Below are 19403 nucleotides of genomic sequence, written 5' to 3' on the forward strand. Positions count from 1 at the left end.
CTCTCTCTCTCTGACAATATCTGTTTTTCAGTACTTCTAGCTACTTTCCGTCTTAATCATTCCCTTGTCCCGCTTTTCTGCAATATATCTTTTCACTCTTTCTTTCTCTCACTCTCTCATACACACCGTTACACTTTTTTCTCCCTTTGTTCTCTTGGTTCATTTAAATTCTTACTCTCTCGCTCTTTTCATTCCTTATTCCTTATTTTCTCTTCCGATTTCGTCTCTCTCAACTTCATCTTTAGTATCACTCTGTTTTTACTTGGAACAATTTTCATTTTGCTTTTCTTCGTCTCTGTCTCTATCCTCTATGTTTCTCTATTCTTTATCTCAACCTCTCACTGTCACTTCTTTTTTTACCTCAGTCTTGCCGTTTCCCACTGGCCTTATCGTTCTCTTTCCTTTCCCCTCTCCGTTTCTTACTTTTCTCATTCTCTCTCTTTTATTTCTCGCTGCCTTCTTGGCTCTTTCTCTGTGTATGTATTTTATTCTCTCTCTCTTTCCCTTTATCTTTCTTGCTTTTCCTTTCTACCTGCTCGCCTCTCTGTCTTATTACCTGCTTCCTCTCTTCTCTATCTGCCTCTGTCTCTATCTCTATTTCTCTTACTTTCTCTACCTTCCTTTCTGCTTGTCTATCTCATACTTTCTCTTCGTCCCTCTATGTCATTCGCTCACTCCCCGCTTTGCCTAATAGAGCGTGTGACACGGATCGGAAATAATTCCTCATGCCCCCAGACAAACGCATGCAATAATTCAGACATACTGACGAAGCAATCTTAAGCTCTTTGAAGGGAAGCAATTTTGTCTCTTCCAGGTTTGATATCACAAACAGTTTCGTATGCAACTCGTTCCCAATTCCCCCGAGTTTATTGCACAGCCAAAAAAGGAAAAATGAAGAAGGGAATTTGCTTCCATCTTGTATTTCGCTTCTCGGTATCCACGTGCATTCATCTCTCTTTTGGCGTTTGAATAACAGCGCCGTTCAGTGTGCTGCCGCAATCCATGGTACGGCAGAAATCCTTTCCCCCTTGCCAGAACATTTCATAGGCCATTTTAATATCGTGCCCCGTTATTGGGCTACACGGGATATCGCATCATAAGCTCAACCCACCCATTGATTCTTTATTGGCTCTTATCGGGGTCGTAAAACCGATTTTTCTGGAAGAGAAGTTCCAGGCTTCCAGTGGAAAATGTCGGAAATAGCAATTTGACCCCCTGTCGTGGCAGACTAACACGAACTCCTTCCCAAGTTCGAATTACTTTCGAAGCTGTGCACTTGACACACGGGAAAGAATATTTTGGAATACACAAGCAGAAAATGTCTCCAGAATTATTATGCAACCCTGCAGGGCCAGCCAATAAAGTATGGGAATGGATACATTACGGGGAGGGGGGATAGGATATTATTCGCAATTATACTCTGTCCCGGGAATCTATGGAGCGAGAGAAGGAGTCTCTGCTCAAGTAGTGATTCCAGGGTTCTCAATGAACATGTGCGAGGGAACGTGGAGGAAGACAAGCGACTGCAGCTACCAGCCCAGCCTTTGAAGTAGCGTGTACTGCTTCGCTCCGCCCACTTCTCCAAAGAGCCAATTTTTCTCTCAGTTCAATCTGAATTTCTGTTCCTACATGAAAGACGATCTTTCGTAACTCAAGTTAACGTGATGACCTAAATCGCAGGACATTTATCACTTCTTTCGCACTCTTCCCTGACGCTAGATATTAGTCTCAAATGTAGAACATGTCAGGTAGCATATACTAGACTCACAGCACAGTTCGAGACTGAATATTTACCCCAGGTAAGGGTGTTTAGTTGGGCGAAATCTTTTTAAGAAAAACGAGGCCTTCGCGTTCGAGGACGTTCGTGGCTCCTCACAATCATCCGAGAAATGATCAGCTAATTCAAAGAGGTGTAGTGCACGTGGAGTTTCTCAGCGATCGGAAATCCTTAACGCACAGTATGATTCAATACTATTCACTGCTACTATTGAAATATGCTCAAGGAGAACAAAATTGCAGAATTCTATTTGTTCTCTCCCCTGACGGCAACATGAACGTTGGTAACAGTAAGAAAATTGATGCAAGACTTCCTCCATCATCCTCCATGCAGTCTTGACTTGGCTCCCTCATTCGTTTGGACCAAAAAAAGGTCTTTTTTGGTTTGTCAGAAAATCAGGAATAGCCATGAACTGAATTTTATTTGTGCCATCGACTATGAAATTAATAAGTTTTGTTTTATTCTAATTTGAAAATGTAGATGCCAATTTCCAGTGGACATGTTAGACTCCTTCATCCCCTCGTGGGACACACAGTATTACAGGTTATTACTGTAATGATAATAAATTACAAAATGCAGACAAATTTCTATAAATAGTGAATAAAAACAATGCAATGCTATTTATGAATCAATCGGTAACACTTCACGTTTCTATGAATGTCTACAAATTGCTTCCTATGGCTACAAATATTTCACGTGGCTTCCACTAGTTACGCGACACACATCCCATTGAAATTCAAGTTCTAGCCACACTTTTCCCAAGAACTGCTCATCCACCAAAGGAAGTCCGGGCCTCCCCGATGGCGCAGTGGTAGCGTCGTCGCCTTGTAATCAAGGGGTCCCGGGTTCGATACCCGGTGGAGGCACAAGTGGTTCGGATCCCACTTTAAACTGTAGGTCCAGTCCCGATTAGCCTAACTGTGCATAAAGTGGACTTAAAACAATATATCAATATATATCAACCAAAGGAAGTCCGTTTCTTATTCTCTCCTTTAGCTGTTGCACATTCTGTGGCAAAGGTGGCACATAGACCTTGTCTTTCAAAAATGCAGGAGTCTAGGGGTGTAAGGACTGGGGACGTGTGAAAGCCGCCATTTTCATTAACACTACACCAGCGCCGCCACAATGACCGTGTTTACAAAAGTCTTACGCATGGAAACAAAACTTGAAGATTTTCTCATTGATACACAACAAACCTCGCTGTTGTGTTTCAGATATTTTTCTTAACAATGAACCTAATACATTGTTTACTCTATTATGATACACGCTATACAGTAAAACCTCGTTAGTCCGGACTAATGGAGGGGATAAGTTGACCGGTTTAACGAAAGTTCGGATTAACTGAAATATCCTAAAAGAACAGTAGAAAGTGTATTAAAACTCCGTTTATAGCAACAAAACACGTTTATTATGGTGTATTTAAAGGGCATAGGCCTAAATACACTATACAGTACAGTACAAAGTCTGCAGGAAACAGAATTTCATCAGTAGTTGACTGCCTTTTCTTTGGGAAGTTCTCTTGTTGACATCTAGCCACATTTAAAACCTTGCATTCTGCTTTATTTTTGTCTTTTGCCTGTCCGGATTAACGAGGTTTTACTGAATATACGAATGAGATTGTCACACAGGTCATATTTTAAGAAATACACAATACAATTTTTTTTTGTTCATATTCTGGATTCCCTACATAACTTGGTAACCTGTTCCCACGCTGCTACTGGAGTAAGGTTGCGTTTAGGATCATTTAGCACTGTGAAGAATCAGTCCTTGTTGTTCTCAACGCCATTTCTGTTACGTCACTAATTCTCTCGTGTCTTCAAAGCGGAACTTACATAACCCGAGGAAACAACGTCCTTGTTGAGAGAAACAAATTACTTTCCATTTCCACGAAGTTCCTTGTTCCTCAGGCAAGAATGAGTAAGTGAGCTTGTGTTATTCTTTCGGCGTAATACTCAACTCTTCACCTGACAAGCGCTGTAGAATTCCTCGTAGCAGAACAAAGTGAGAATGTTGTCACAGGCAGAAAGTCACTAATTAACGTAAAAGAGATATGTTTTTGCAACCTGATATTGCTCACTTAGGCCAAAAATAAGGAAAGAGGAGAGTAATGTGTTCTTAGAAGTTCCTATTCTCTCTCTCTCTCTCTCTCTCTCTGTACTCAGGCACGAATAGTTTTCTAATAAGCACTTTCCTTCTTCTCTAGGAATAAATGAACTAGAGGCCACGAGTTCAAATGCCGCGAGATTCCATTTTCTTAACAGACCATTGTCGCTTCAGTAGTCAAGAGATCTAGGTATGTTAATTAGTAATGCCTAACCATTCTAACCAATGCAGAACACAAATATCCAGGAGATATGTAATGTATATCTTCTGGATATTCGTGTCGAAATTATGGATATCCATGGGATATCCAGCGGATATCCATAGGACATCCCCAGGAAATTTATATGTCCATACAGCGGACATCCATAGGATATCCGGGAAGGATATATTTTGGAGATTCTGTCGATCATTTTATGACATGTTTTGCACATTGTATGGATGACCTTTGAACATGTTTCGGGCATCAGGGCGACTGGTTCACGTGATCGGGACGTTGCCCGACGATTTCTTTGTGGATAAGGGTATATTTTGGAATAAAATTGGACCCAATCTGGACATTATCCTGATATTTTTCACACATACTGGATACGAAAAGAACATTCTTGGACTAGTTGAGTTGAGTTGTTGTTTTAAGTCCACTTTATGCACAGTAAGGCTAATCGGGACTGAACCTACAGTTTAAAGTGGGATCCGAACCCCTTGTGCCTCCACCGGGTATCGAACATTCCTGGACTAGAATTACGGATATATTTCTACCGTACAGTGTATACACGCCTAACTTAGTAATGCTGTGGTACACTTTCTTTAAACTTTGCAATTGATATAACTCAACAGATGCTATTCGGTTACACTATAGTGATATTTTGTTATTCTGTTTTGGAACCAGCCTTCTTCGCGAACATAAAACATGTTCTTACAAGGATTTAGGATTTATTTTAAAAAATTAAATCATTAGTATTAATATATTTATGTTAATATATAGAACTGTTGTTTAAATTCTACAATCCTGATAAACCCGTGATTCTTCATTACTTTCGATTCCCGATAGCGCCGACCTCCGTTGCGAAGCGGTTAGCGCATCCCGCTACGACGCCAGGTGTCCCCGGATTCGAATCACGGAATGGGCATTCTTTGCGAGTGTCTCATTATCAATTTCTTTATGTCATCACTCATCCTCATCTTTGCGATGGCCAATGGTGGCGGAGGGGCGAAGTAAAATAAACCAAATCAATCAATTCCCGATAGTGTGACGTTAGCAAGATCGTCCATTAAACTGCAAATTGCCCCATCATTCACTTGGTTATCACAGCTGTTTAACAAAACTGCGTCCATTATATAACTTCTATGAATACTCGCGTCTTATCATCCAGGCAGGGGATGCCTGGGGATTCTACGTCAGAGAAGACATTTAAGAGGCTTGCTTGCCGATATCGTAAATCAATTTGTATTACAGCTTTTTATAAGATCGCTGTGAGCTGTTTTAAGAATCAAAGTATGATACACGTTTCGCAGTTTACCTTCGTTAACACAAATTACATTCTGTGGGTTGCACTTAATCTTTGACAGTTTCGCACCAGGATTGCATTTACTTCAACATCGTCGGAATGGGCACAGCTACTGAACTTCAAGTTACGGTTAATCAAATGGAAGTTTCGATTTTTTCTAACACAAACCAAATCTTCAACCTCTACTGTTCACGTTCATGTTTTTTTCTACACCATAAGAAGTTTGATATTCCTAAATGAACATCTAAAATAATACTTCCATAAACTCGATGCTACGTTTTCTCCCCGTCCTACAATTATCCAGTGCACAGATCTCTTTCTCCAGCTCGCCGTGGGAAAGGTCAGTCGGTGAGGAACAGTTTCGGGTCCTCGCATCTGGCTGGGAATGGAAACTGTTCCTCGTGCCATTAAGTGGAGATATAAGTCGCGGTGATTTTCCAGTTGATCCGCCGACAGATTATGTCACCTGGTTCAAACCTCACATCAAACTGGTGGTCCGGTCCAGATTAGCTTATGTATGAAGTGGATTTTAAACAAGGACACTTGAATTCAGATCATCACTCATCCCCATCTTCACAATTAGCCAAAAGTGGTACAAAAGCGAAGTAAAATGAAGCATATCAAATCAAATCCACTTTAAACTGTAGGGTCAGTCCTAATTAGCCTATCTTTGCATAAGATAGACTTGTAACAAAAACTCAACGAGTATCCCTTGCAGCTGCTAGCTGAGGCGAAACAATGAACATGTACCTGCACAAGACGTTATATTTCCATGTATCGGTATGCATGATACTTTACTCGTTTTAAGTACCATGTAAATTTCTTAACAACATATTGAAACATGAACCCGTTGTTGAAAAGTTTTCTCACGTGTCACTGCGGTAAATGCAATAATAGACAAAAAGCGTGTTACTTGGTGTCAATAAAATGTAACATAACAATTTATGTTGACCCACTAATAACTTGTAACCCAATGGCCACTTGCCTGGCTGGTGTGAAGTGTGGTTTAATTATCTTCCATTTGTGATTGCTGGTTCACTGGCCTTCTTCTTGCAGTTTGCCGTCTCTTGGAGTCCGTCTTGTGTTGAGTTTGTGGTTCATGTAAGGAAGGAGTGGGTGGGTGTCTGGTGGTGGACCATCCGATTATCTGGACACCAGTTTTTCAAGGTTATGATGTATCTTTAAGTTGCAAAATAATTCTTCGACAATTTTCCAATTTTCAAACTCCACGTCTTAGTGCATTTGCCGATTGTGTATCTACAGTGTGCACTAATAATTCTCGCTGCCCTATTTTGAAGTGTGTATAGTTTCAGCAGGTTGGTCTTGGCGATGTTGCGCCACTCAGGTATGGCATTACTGATGATAATCGTATCATGGTCCTGCAAATCCTGAGTGGTGTTTCTAAGGATAGTTCTAAGTTTCTGAAGATGTTTAAAATCCTCTAACATTTCGTTGCCTTTTTACTGAAGCTCCTCAACAGGTTTTCTGAAAACTAGACGACAATCTCCCGTAAGGCTGAGCTATCGAACGGTGTCCTAAGAATAGACTCAGACTCGGGATGTGATGATTGGTGGAAGAAGTTCCGTTGCTTTAACTTCTATTGGTGGTGTTTCTTGAAGTAGCGTGCTGTTTTTAGTTTGGCTGTTGACAACTTCTGTAGCTTTAAGTCTGGTCGCAGTTGGTGGTCCTTGGTGAGCCGAATCGGTGTTGATGTTGAAATACTGTAGTAATCTGCTGTCATTTGTTGGGTTTTGTGCGGGGCACATCTAACTACTAACACTTGGCGAAAATCGGTTTCTCAAACATGCTGATAGGACCAAATTTCACCCTCCTAACCAAATTACATGTATAATTTTCGCAATTACAATTCTAATGGTTCCTCCGTTGTTAGGTTTGGAGGCCAGGCTTAGGGCTGTTCGCGTCTCTCACTCGACTTTGGGACGGTTTGCGCACCCATCTTCCATCCACCAAACGCCAAAACTAAATGCCAAGAGCTCTAATCCTAACCATATGTGTATTATTAGCGGAATTGTAGGTTAGGAGGGGGTATAACGTTAAGTTAGTGCTCTTGGCATTTAGGTTTGGTGAAGGCTGGGTGTGATCCGCACCAGACCCCTTCCTGGACAGGGCAGGACAGCTTATTTTGGCTAATGGTGTTGGAGTATCGTTTGGAAAAAACCTGCTTCAATCTGACTTTACTGGAATTACGTGATGGTGATAGTCTAGCAGCTTAGGACATCCGAGGCTGTCGCTGGAGACCGGTCTGTTAATTTGGTCTCTTGTGGTCTAAAAGTTGCTATGACTGTTCGTTGCCGCTAATAGTGCTGAATCTGGTGGCCCTTCTTTGAAACTTCCTTCTGGGAGTTGATCTGCATTGTTATTACTCTGGAGGTTAGAATTCTGCTTGAGTGATGTCGTCAAGGACAACAAAGGATTTGTACTTTAGCGTTGTTGTCTTCTGTTTCTTCTAATTGGCGTCTTGCTCGATGAACGTAGCCTAGGCTCTGCTGGTTCTTCTGCTGCTTCCCTGGTTGCGGTAGTTCATTGTTTTTGACGGCCAGGAACATCTTGAGTCATCGGTAGTTGGCAGGGTGAGAATCCCCACAATTTCAACATCTGGCAGGTAGTTGCCGGTCGATCTGGCTGCATTCTGAGGTTAAGTGGTCACCTGCGAACTTCACACATCTGGGAAAGGCCATACATGGCCTCTATAGTGCCCGACTGTTTGGCAGCGATGGTATTGTAGAACTCCGGGTGAGCGGTATGCTTCCACTTTAATTCCGTATCAATCCCTAAGATTGTATGTTTATTTTATTAAGTCTCTCTGAACGCTTCATGTTGACCAGGGCATTCACTTGTTTTTCTCAGCTGTCTCAAGCCTCTTAGGCATGTTTACAATGCATTGTGTTGTGCCATGCAAACCTCCTGAGCATTCAGGAACAGGTAACACTTCTGGTTATGGTGTCAGCGGTTTGCATGGTAGCAATTATAATAAACACGATTCGGCATCGAGGAAGAGCTCGATGGCCAGGGAATATAGAGGTGAGACAAGCTGGGAAGTGACTGGACTTTGGGAATTGAGTTGGTAGAGAGAGGAGGTCAGCAAGACAGGAGGTCGAGAGTGGAAGCACGCTTTGGTCAACACTTAGAGAGAAGCTTACAGAGGACTTCGCTATTTTCATTCAGCTAAGAGACTTCAGTTAGACAGGTAATTATCCTACACCCAGCCATGATACAGGTTCAACGGTTCACAAAATCCAACGAGTTGCCATTGTCTTTTCAGTAGTTTAATTCCTTTGTGTTATTTGTACCTTTCGCATGCCAAGCAATAACTCGTCATGTCAATGACGAGTGGTCTCATCAAGAGGATGAATGATGAGTAGTTTACATCACCCCATCAGCTAACTGGTTAACCTGCTAGATACTTTTAAGATCCCACGAACTTTAAGGTTCGTTACGTGGTCGAGGTGCTGGGATTTTCATTTATTTCTTCATGAACTAAATGAAAATTGAAAGATTAGTCTTTGTAACCAGTTTAGAATTATTCGCCACCCCAAATTTTGACACGTGGTGGAGTGCTTGAGGCCTTTTCATTTTTTTTTTTAGAAATGAAAAGAATTGCAGTTAATGTTAGCCAGTTTAAATTTAAACCCACCCCAATAGCTCGTTACGTGGTGGAGATTTGGGCTTCTCATCCATTTCCTCGGAAATGCCATGAGAAAATAGAATGTTATCTAGCAGAGGTTTCAACAATCAGTTTTAAATTCAACCCCACCCCAAATCTCGTTACGTGGTGGATTTGCTGGGGCTTCTCATGCATTTTTTCGGAAATGCGATGAGAAAAGAGTTTGTTAGCCAGTTTAAAAATTCAACCCCACCCCAACTTTCGTTACGTGGTGGAGATTAGCGGGTCTTTTCATTTTTTCAGAAATGAAAAGAAATTTTTAACCAGTTTAAATTCAATCCCATCCCAAAATTTTGCTCATTTATTTAGTTTCGTTAGTATGTCCTTGCCATATTTTATTTTGAAAATACATAGGGCTTAAAGTTATTTTTTGCATTAATGGGGGGGAGAAGAATTTATATATGCCATGATAGATGTTTAGTCTAACATGAGGATGAATTTGATTAAATTTATCGACTTCAAGTTTGGGTCGGTAATCAGCGAAATGTAAAATGCGGAGGAACCTGCGCCCTAGCTCCGTCGCGGTTGCCCGCGTCGGGCTGGCGCTTTTGTATCAGGAGCGTCCGGCATTCCGCGTGGCGGAAGGTTCGATGTCGGGTTTCAGGCAGCCACATTTTGCCAAAAATGCGGCCGGCCCAGGGACGTCCGTGGACGATTCCCTATCAATCTGCTCCTGGTAGCTCTGTGGTTCACTCACGAACCCGGTACCATGGCTACGACAAATTCCCACTTGGGAAATTTTTACCATCCAGAATTTTAATTAAGGAATAAGGAAAAGGCATTTAGATTTGATGATTTCTTGCATTGACAGTGATTTTAGAATTTTTTTTACATAATCTTGAATACGAAAATTATTACAACGTTGGTTATGAGGATGCAGTAAGCTACAGTGAACAGTAAACGATTTTACCTTTAACATTTTAATTAATTAATAATGTGGATTAAAAGTGGATTTTAAAGTTATTTATGAATGAGGAAAATAAATTAGTGCCACCGAGTCAGAGTCAATCGGCACTATGGTGCATTTTAACGAGTTATGGCACAGAGTATGCTTGTTTGAGTCAATGTTTTTGTTATTATAATTAATTGAAATTTCTTAAAAGTTTAATTTAAATTTGTTTAAAACTGACCGTAACTTGTAAAGGATTTAGAATGCTTGAACTATGACTGCTAAGACTTTTGCAACGAGGATATTACATTTTTATATATATATAGTTTTGGGAACGAATAAGGCCCCGAGGACCACTCATTTATATTCTTAATGACTGAAGTCTCCTAGCACCTCATGAAGGGAGCTTAGATTAAGGAGATAGTCAAGTTTATACGAGATAGTCACTTGCCTTACGTTACCTTAACTTACGCATACATTGCCTGAAAATTTTAATTCATGTTAATATGTAAAGAAACGAAACGCTAATTATATTCCTCGACACGCTGTACAATTATGTCCGCTATTACGCCAGGCGTATATAGTTAGAGTGGCGTACCGTGATTTAGGGTATAAACCGCCCGATTAATTAAAAGTTCTAGTTGAGAAGTAATAGATGTATAATTAGGCTGCAGTGACGAGAGATGTCCGTTCACAGGTAAGCAGTAGTGACGAGAATGAGTCCGTACACAGATATACATATACTTATATGCTTTAAGCAAAGTTAGGCACAGCCAACTTATTTTGAATAACTAGAAGAGAATTAGGAGAGCATCACACGGCGTGGACGTTTCTCACATATTAACGAGATTTTTTTTTGTTAGTTTATATTTATATATTTTTTTCTCCTGTCCGAAACAATGTTTCGTTTGACAGTTGAATATTTATCCTTAGCACGTTGTAGCTTCGAATGTTAAAAACTTTAAAATGCAGATTGTTTTAAAAGTTTAAATATAAATATTGCAAGTTTGCTCTGAGTTACGGCTTTTATTAAAGTGAAACAGGTCTAATATTTTAAATCCACTCGCGTGACATAATAATAAGTTATAATAAAATAGCACTAATAATATTAACAATTAAAAGCAGACTTATTATTTAATAATGTGCTTTAGGCACAAAAGTTTTTGCAGTATGTAATAATACTAGCTCAGCGAATACATCACTAGAATTTTATAGTTACTCTTCAGAAGAAGGTATATGATTATATTAGCAAAGTTTATTTTAAGCGCCAATTATGAGAATATTTATATTATATGAATATGTAGACGTCGACGTCAAGATTTATTGCGCTCCTATAACAAGTATTTTCCTTCGGATATTGGATTGCAACCGATAATCCTGGAAATCCATTCTGCCATCGCAGAATGATAATGATTAAACCACAACGGTTTTAGTTTAAAGCTTTGCCACAATAATATGCTAAGCATATTTTAGAATGAGTAGAGAGAATTAAAGATTCTTCAAGTTTTAGTGATGTTAGTATTTTAATGCATTTAAAGATCGCATAAATAATATTTTATTTCAGGTAGTCAGGAGTAAATCAGTTTCAATTTTTTTTCCTTACCTTGTACCTCAGTACGGTTCGATTGATTTCAAAGTATTTAAACGTAAAGTTAACCCCTGAAATTAAAATAAGATAAGTTTGCAGAAAAATTCAAAATAAGATAAGTTAAACAGTGCTAATAAATTTAGAGAATAAATAAATTACATTAAATAAATAAATTACGCAGATAAATTGAGCCTAGAGTCAGAAATAATTAAAAGTTGAGTTAAACTATTTACTAATTAAACTAGGCAGGCTTAAAGTACGTGTTAGTTTTGAAGAACTGTTTGTTTTGATTGCCTAAGCAACATGAAAATCATTGCGATTTTAGTTATTTTAAACGGATTACTTCCACACGTAAAAGCTTTTAATTTTATTTATCTGTTGAACAAGTCCTTTGACTATCCTTATAATATAATTACAATTTTATTATTAACAACATTTATTATTAGTATTTTTATAATTTTCATAATCTGTTATTTTCAATGTCAACGCAAGAAATCTATTACTTATGACCATGAGTGTACCAACGAATTACCGTTAAGCAAATTTAATAATGATCCACCTTCCATTGACCAGATTTACGACGATGTTGCACCGATTGTTGAAGTGGTGCCATTGAAAACACTAAATCCGCCACTGCCGCCACCATTGCCTCAGTCCATTATTATTCAACCTAGGGTACAACAAGAAGTTCAAGATGTATCCAGAAATAGTTTAGTCACTAGAGACGACAGTATAGATTTGCCAAAGAATATTTTATCCATCAAGGATAGAGTTCAGAAATTTGCCGTAAGCAAGGGTCCTAATTTTGTTCAAAACAGTCGCAAAATGGAAAATGAATTGCCTATTTCACCCTGTGTTCAGCCAGTTGTAGGAGTTAAAGAGTTATTTGCGAATCAGTCACCAGTAAAAGCCGAGAAAGTTTCAAGTGTTATTTTAAAAGCAGAAAGTAAGCCAAATTTTCAGGTTACCGAACCTGTTGTATCGTTCACAGACCATATTTTTTACGACTTCATGTTCGCCTAGAATTTTTATATTAATTACGATTCAAATTTTAAGTATAATTCATTTTTTATGTTTGATTGTACCTTATGCAAGGTTTATTAGTCATTTAGTTTGCTAACAGCTTCCCAACTGTTGTTATTTTACGAGCGCGGAAGTGTTCATGTAAACACGCTGTCGCAAGCACAACGAAGTTTTCTCTCTTTCTATCCCATTTATTACGTCATTTCAAAGACCTTGACTTTATTTCGAACTCCCGCAGCGCTTACTAGACCTTGTTCGTAGTAAGTTAAAGTTTTGTAAACTTTAACGCATCATGCTGGTGGTCAGCGAATCATGGCGTTGCATTTTCTTCCTCCGCACCTTTGCTTGTTGCCCAAAGCAACGATTTTTCGTTCGCTATCCCGAACGGAACCCGAACGTACCCGAAGTCGCCGATCACGCCTGTCGCTGTAGAGAAATCAGTTCAGTCCTTCCAAGCGACTACGAAGAATGCAACTTTGCACAATTTAGAATGTCTGGTATCAGCGAATTCCTTTCTCCGCACTGAAGCTCTCCCGAGTACTTTGAACACGCTGGAAGTCAGAAAACACTTACCATAGGTTTTGCATATTTTCTCGCATCAGTGACGGTCGTCCATTAAAATTTTAGGGGATCAGTTTAGTTACGCATATAGTCATTAGAATTTGATTTTTACGATAGAAGTTCATGTAAACTATGTTAGGGATATTTTGTTCTATATAGATAACTTTTGCCATAAAACGTCGCATTTATGCACTTCAGACTAATCACGACCAATAATTTTCAAAGGAACAACAAGACGAATTTTTTTTGCGTTTTTCTCGCAAAATTTTCCCGTTTTTCAAGTTTTTTGGGAAATCGACGTACATTTGGTTTAAATCAGGATAAAGATAAACGAAATTTTGATAAAATCAGGGAAATTTCTATAAAAGGGCAATTTCAGCACTTTATGCACTTAGAGTAATCAAGATTATTAGCAACATGCCAGGCTAAGCCTCGGTGATTGGCACAGGCATGTGCAGCAAAAGTCGCCATGGCATCGTTAGCCTTTCCAAATTTAAACAGTGTGGTTTACCACAAATGTTGAATTTGAGAATTCATTATTAGGAAATTTTGTTCACTTAACCAATTTGCACCTTATTCGACAATGCAGCAATGAAATTCATTACTTCTTACTGATTAACTTCATGTTAATGTTAGTACAGTAGGTAATAACTATTAATTTGTATTTATATTGTAATATATAGCATAACTATTCTCTATTTATTTTGTTTGAACATACCTAAGGAATTGACACACCATTCTTATATGGGTCAAGTATATTTTTCCGCGGCGGGTCTGTTTACATGACCAAGTGATTTGAGATATACGGCGGACTCAAGAAGTTTTGAGTGGTTAAATTTCTTTTGTTTAAAGAAAATTTGGAATTGAGAAAGTTTTATTATTTTTATTGTGTTTCAAATTTGAATATCACCTTTTTTAATTCCCTGATGCCATATTTGTTACCACCTGAAGTTTCAACGAAACTCAGAAGTAGCATTTACTGAAATTTTGTTTTATATTGCATTATATTGAACCACGGTAAATTGCACCGGCCTATTGTTTATTAGGAGGCCATTAGAGGCTTGTCAAAGCAACTTTTAGCACTCTAATAGCTTGCTTTGCGCAACTCACATTTTATATATTTATTTTAAGGGTTCACAACATAATTTATTTTATATAATTTTCAACAGAATTTAGAACATGCTTGCAACACTTATTTTTGGTTAAGAATTTTACATTTTGTAGTTTTGAAGTGAAGTCTATTACTGACAATAAATTATTAGAGCAGCGCAGTAATAATTAATAGGTTAAGGCAACACATTAATCATGGACATTAATATTTTAATTACGGTTGGATATTTTATTTAAATTTTTCCTTATTTATTTTCAAAGAGTTATGGCAATTATTTTATCAATTTATTTTAATCATATTTTATTTTTGATGAGACAATTTAATTTGATTTTAAAGAAAAGGCAGTGGAAATTAGTTGGTTTTGTGTACATGCATACTTGAATTATATATACCCATCCTATTGCAATTTCCTTTCTTTGTCATAATTTTTCCTTTTAACCTAACCTGTCTATACGGAACGCCATGGACAAGCAATGCCTACACCATCCATGGGCATTTTTCATGACGGACATCCGCAGGCAGTCTACTATTACCAGGCAGAAAGACTGAGTATCATTCTACGAGGGAGACATGCAGACATTTTAAGTACTATTTCAAGAAGAGACTCGTCACCACCAATTTGAGGGAGACATGCAGACATTTCTACTTATTACTGCACGGAGACTACCTTTTACAGGAAGGATGTAGTCAACCATACATTTCCAGTATAGCGGACTACACATTATTAACGACACCTAGTGATGGAGCTAGATAAAATTTCCCTCTACACTGTTTGCAGTTAAAACAACAACTTTTCCCCATTTCCCAAGTTCTACGGGTAATTTACTACATTTTTACATTGCCCCAATGCAGTCAAGACGACAAGTAATCCAGAAAGAAGAGGAAGCAGAGAAAACATACATTCTACAAACAGCAGTTCCGGTAACAAACAATAATTACAGAATTGTGCTACAGTGTTTTTACACATACACATGCGAGCTCCTATCATGTGTATCTATTTGGTTATTTAACATGCATTATGGGAAACAGTACTTTTCCATAGTCCTTATATACATTTTCAGTTTTGTGTCATGCATAAGAACTAGTTTTATATGCATGCAAGTTTACATCATACTACAAGGAAGCGACAAGCACCAGTGGTGTCAATTGACCAGTGCAATTAGTGCATAATTTTTTTAAGATGAAATTTTGCACTTTGAATAAATAAACAGACATGCAAGCAATAAAAAACATAATTCCAGCACTTTCGAACATTTTAGAAAGCATGCTTTAGTGACAATATTTTATGCATATGTTTGTCGCATGCAGGTATTATTGTTATTTTTTTCTTTCTTCTCACCAACATGGAATATTGAAAGCGACACATTTGTTCGCAGAACATTTATTTGATATTTAAACTCAAGCACATAGTTTTGTCACTTGGAAGATTATTAATTTTTGTGTGCAGTCATACAAAGGTATTCACCAAGCCATATATATGTATACAGTGTACAGTTTAATGTAGAAGAGAAAATTGAACGCTATAATTAAGTTTTTACCAGCGACAGTTTTCAGTGTAACTCACTATATGCATTGAATATTGTATAATAATACATTGGAATGTGCAACACAGCCATGCAAGTTCATATATTCAACGATTTTAGGAGTGCACTGGCTACGTAGTTCGTAAAACATACGCACTTTGATATGATCAGGTTTTCACACGGACAAAACAGTGAGATATGACAATGTTTTACATGCTTACTTACGTGTACTTATTTGTGCACCTTTTTAAGGTTTTTCTATTTATTTGAAGAGTCTATATCGAGGGGCAATATAAACAAACATTGTGAATTCCGTTCCATCTTGCAAGACGCTCCAGCCGTTGGCCTCGCGGGAGACACAGAGTCGTTACCGCGTGGCGAGGCATCACAGACTCTTGACTGGGATCAGGTGGATGAGCAATTATACATAATAAACAGTACGTACGCACAAAATGTGGTACATTAAGAGTTTTATCGTTTAACGACACGACTTTTGTGATTTCTAGTCTTATAATAGTATATATTATTGTTTTTTACATCGTATAAACATACGAATTTGTTAGTATTAAGGGTATTATTCATTATAGAGTTTAGGGAATAAAAATTTTTCTTTCCTTCAGGCTACGGCAAACAAGGGAAAGTTATGTTTTGGTGGATTTTCTTTTGTATATTTGGTTTTTTATGAAAATATATGGAATTGGCGAACCTGAGTCATGTCAAGCTTTGCGATTTGACTTTTAAATTTTCAAAGGAGAAAATTTTTCCTAGGAGGCGCGAACGTATCAATCCCTAAGATTGTATGTTTATTTTATTAAGTCTCTCTGAACGCTTCATGTTGACCAGGGCATTCACTTGTTTTTCTCAGCTGTCTCAAGCCTCTTAGGCATGTTTACAATGCATTGTGTTGTGCCATGCAAACCTCCTGAGCATTCAGGAACAGGTAACACTTCTGGTTATGGTGTCAGCGGTTTGCATGGTAGCAATTATAATAAACACGATTCGGCATCGAGGAAGAGCTCGATGGCCAGGGAATATAGAGGTGAGACAAGCTGGGAAGTGACTGGACTTTGGGAATTGAGTTGGTAGAGAGAGGAGGTCAGCAAGACAGGAGGTCGAGAGTGGAAGCACGCTTTGGTCAACACTTAGAGAGAAGCTTACAGAGGACTTCGCTATTTTCATTCAGCTAAGAGACTTCAGTTAGACAGGTAATTATCCTACACCCAGCCATGATACAGGTTCAACGGTTCACAAAATCCAACGAGTTGCCATTGTCTTTTCAGTAGTTTAATTCCTTTGTGTTATTTGTACCTTTCGCATGCCAAGCAATAACTCGTCATGTCAATGACGAGTGGTCTCATCAAGAGGATGAATGATGAGTAGTTTACATCACCCCATCAGCTAACTGGTTAACCTGCTAGATACTTTTAAGATCCCACGAACTTTAAGGTTCGTTACGATTCTATAGCGGAGAAAGTATTCTACGTCATAGACATCTCTGCTCTGTTCTGCTTTTCTTGGTGCAGCCAGGAAGAGAGACTTCAGGACTCGGTCGTTGCTGGAGGGATCCCGTTTTGACATCTGATGGACGGAGAGAACATCATACATCTTTGATGTCAGCCGGTGGCGTTTCAATGGGTAATTTTCGGAATGCGACGTTGATGGACCGCTCTCGACGAGCTGTTTCCGTGGCATGGTTAATGCTTTCTTCATGGAAATAGCTGAGTACTCTGTCGTACGCAGTTTTGGTGTCCAGTTGAATGTTAAGCCCATCTTTAAGGAGGTTAACTCATGGCTCTTCTTCCGCGATTCTTGCTACATTTGATGTAAACGTGTAGTGGTTGGCAATATGGAAGATGAAAACTGCAGGTGGTTTTCTTAATTCGTTTTGAGGTTGTTGTTCTTCATTCGAAAGTGGTTGATACGTGTTCGTTGTATTTACTGGGGTGGCCTGTACCACGTATTATTTTTGGTTGCGAACCGTCTTCTTGGGGAAGGTGAAAGGTTCTTCCTCCATCTTCTCGTTTGAAGTCAGCACCGGATGTTCTCTTTTTCCCGCGTCTATTAGAGTCAGGAGCCATGTTGTCTTTCTCTGGCTAGATCTTGTCACCAGAATTGGCCTTGCTGTTCTTCCGTTCTGCTTTGGCTGCGGGAAAGAACTGCTGCACGAAGCCGCGATGTTCTTCAAAGTTGCCTTGTTCGACAGGGGTTCCGTCCAAGGATCGTGTCTGGCTGGAACCTGCCTTGTCTGGATGTTTGACGTTCTTTCTGCCTTGGCTTGCGCTAGGCTGCTGTTGTTTCATGAATTGTCGCTTATCATACCGTTTCCGGCATTCTGGAAGTATTCTTGGTCTCCGGAGTAAAAAAAAAACTTCTGTGAGCTCGGACTTCCCAACGATAGATATGCAACATTTTGCATTTGTATTGTATTTACTCTGAAATAATGACGAGCATTGGGAATATGTTTTATAAATCACAGAAATAAATTTACTATTTTTGTTTGTACAAGCCTAAACTTCTATTTTTCATTTTTTTTGCCTTAAAATATAACATCCAAAACTGCATTATTTTTGCTATTCGAGCATCAAATCTTAACAATTTTTGCAATTTAATACAAGTGGCATCTACTGAGCGTCGTTGAAACTTCAATGCTAGACGCTTATGAACGATCCTAAGAGGTCTTGAGGGCGTTGTGGCTGTCCCCCTTGACGGCGCTGTTGATGGTGTTGGTGATGGTGTTGGTGGCCGCCGTAAGGGCTGCCGTGTTCACAATGCTCGGGGCTCGGACGGATCTCTTGGGGCTCTGGCTGATGGTCGACGAGAGGAAGTTGCTGCCCTTCAATCTCCTCCGCACGTTCTTGTCGTGGATCCTCTTCATCTCCAGGATCTCCTTCATTTCCTCCTTGTCATCTTCCTGCAATGAGATTGGTAGTATGAAGACACGAAGCCGGAAAAATACAACCATGAAAAGCACAAGGAAAGAAATGAAACATCAACGAAGTCGTGTCACATACTGCCGTATCACAGGGGGAGCTGGTGGGGCTACAATCCCTTATGGAATTTTTTGAGAAACATCAAAATTTTCTAATGAAAGCAGTAAAGGACTCTGAACAAACCAAAGTAAAAATGTGAACTCCCATAAATTGATACTCAATTATAATTTTTGTCTTTGAACAACTTTTAAAACGAAGGTCAAAAATGGGAATTACAATATACCTCCTCCCTCTACCTAGAACACAGATATGCGATATACACTGTTATAATTCCACTTCCCTCCGAAAAAAACCCTGCTTACATCCTTCACGTCACTAGAGCTGCAGAACCAGTAAATTTCTTGAAACTATTGATCAGCTTAAAGATAAATGTAGATAAATTCCAAATTAATAAAATATTTATTTATTTATTTATTTAATTGTAGTTGTCTCCAACAGAGAAAGCTTCTCCAATTATGGGAGACTTGCATACAGTTTAAATAGACATACATAATTAATAATATATAAAACACACATACACACAAATAAAGAGATACTTCACACAAATAGATATTTACAAGACAAAACAATACAAAGCCATACTTACACTCATAGTAAATGGTAACAATATACCTCACCCATGATATATATACATGTTTAGAAATTCCT

At 38.7% G+C, this 19403-nt stretch overlaps 1 protein-coding gene across 4 annotated transcripts in view; it reads right to left on the reverse strand.

Annotated features, from left to right (window-relative positions):
- Positions 1–18266: 18266 nt before the first annotated feature.
- The window catches only part of nan (transient receptor potential cation channel subfamily V member nanchung), a 226984-nt gene continuing 225847 nt past the window's right edge, over positions 18267–19403 (reverse strand). For all 4 annotated transcript variants that reach the window (XM_083127591.1, XM_083127590.1, XM_083127593.1 and 1 more), the window contains one exon: positions 18267–18676. In XM_083127591.1, the coding sequence (XP_082983717.1) occupies positions 18434–18676 (243 nt within the window). In that variant the 3' untranslated portion in view covers positions 18267–18433. The remainder of the gene's footprint in view (positions 18677–19403) is intronic.

Source organism: Lepisma saccharinum, chromosome 8 (genome assembly GCF_977018435.1).
Source record: "Lepisma saccharinum chromosome 8, izLepSacc3.1, whole genome shotgun sequence".
Lineage (NCBI taxonomy): Eukaryota > Metazoa > Arthropoda > Insecta > Zygentoma > Lepismatidae > Lepisma > Lepisma saccharinum.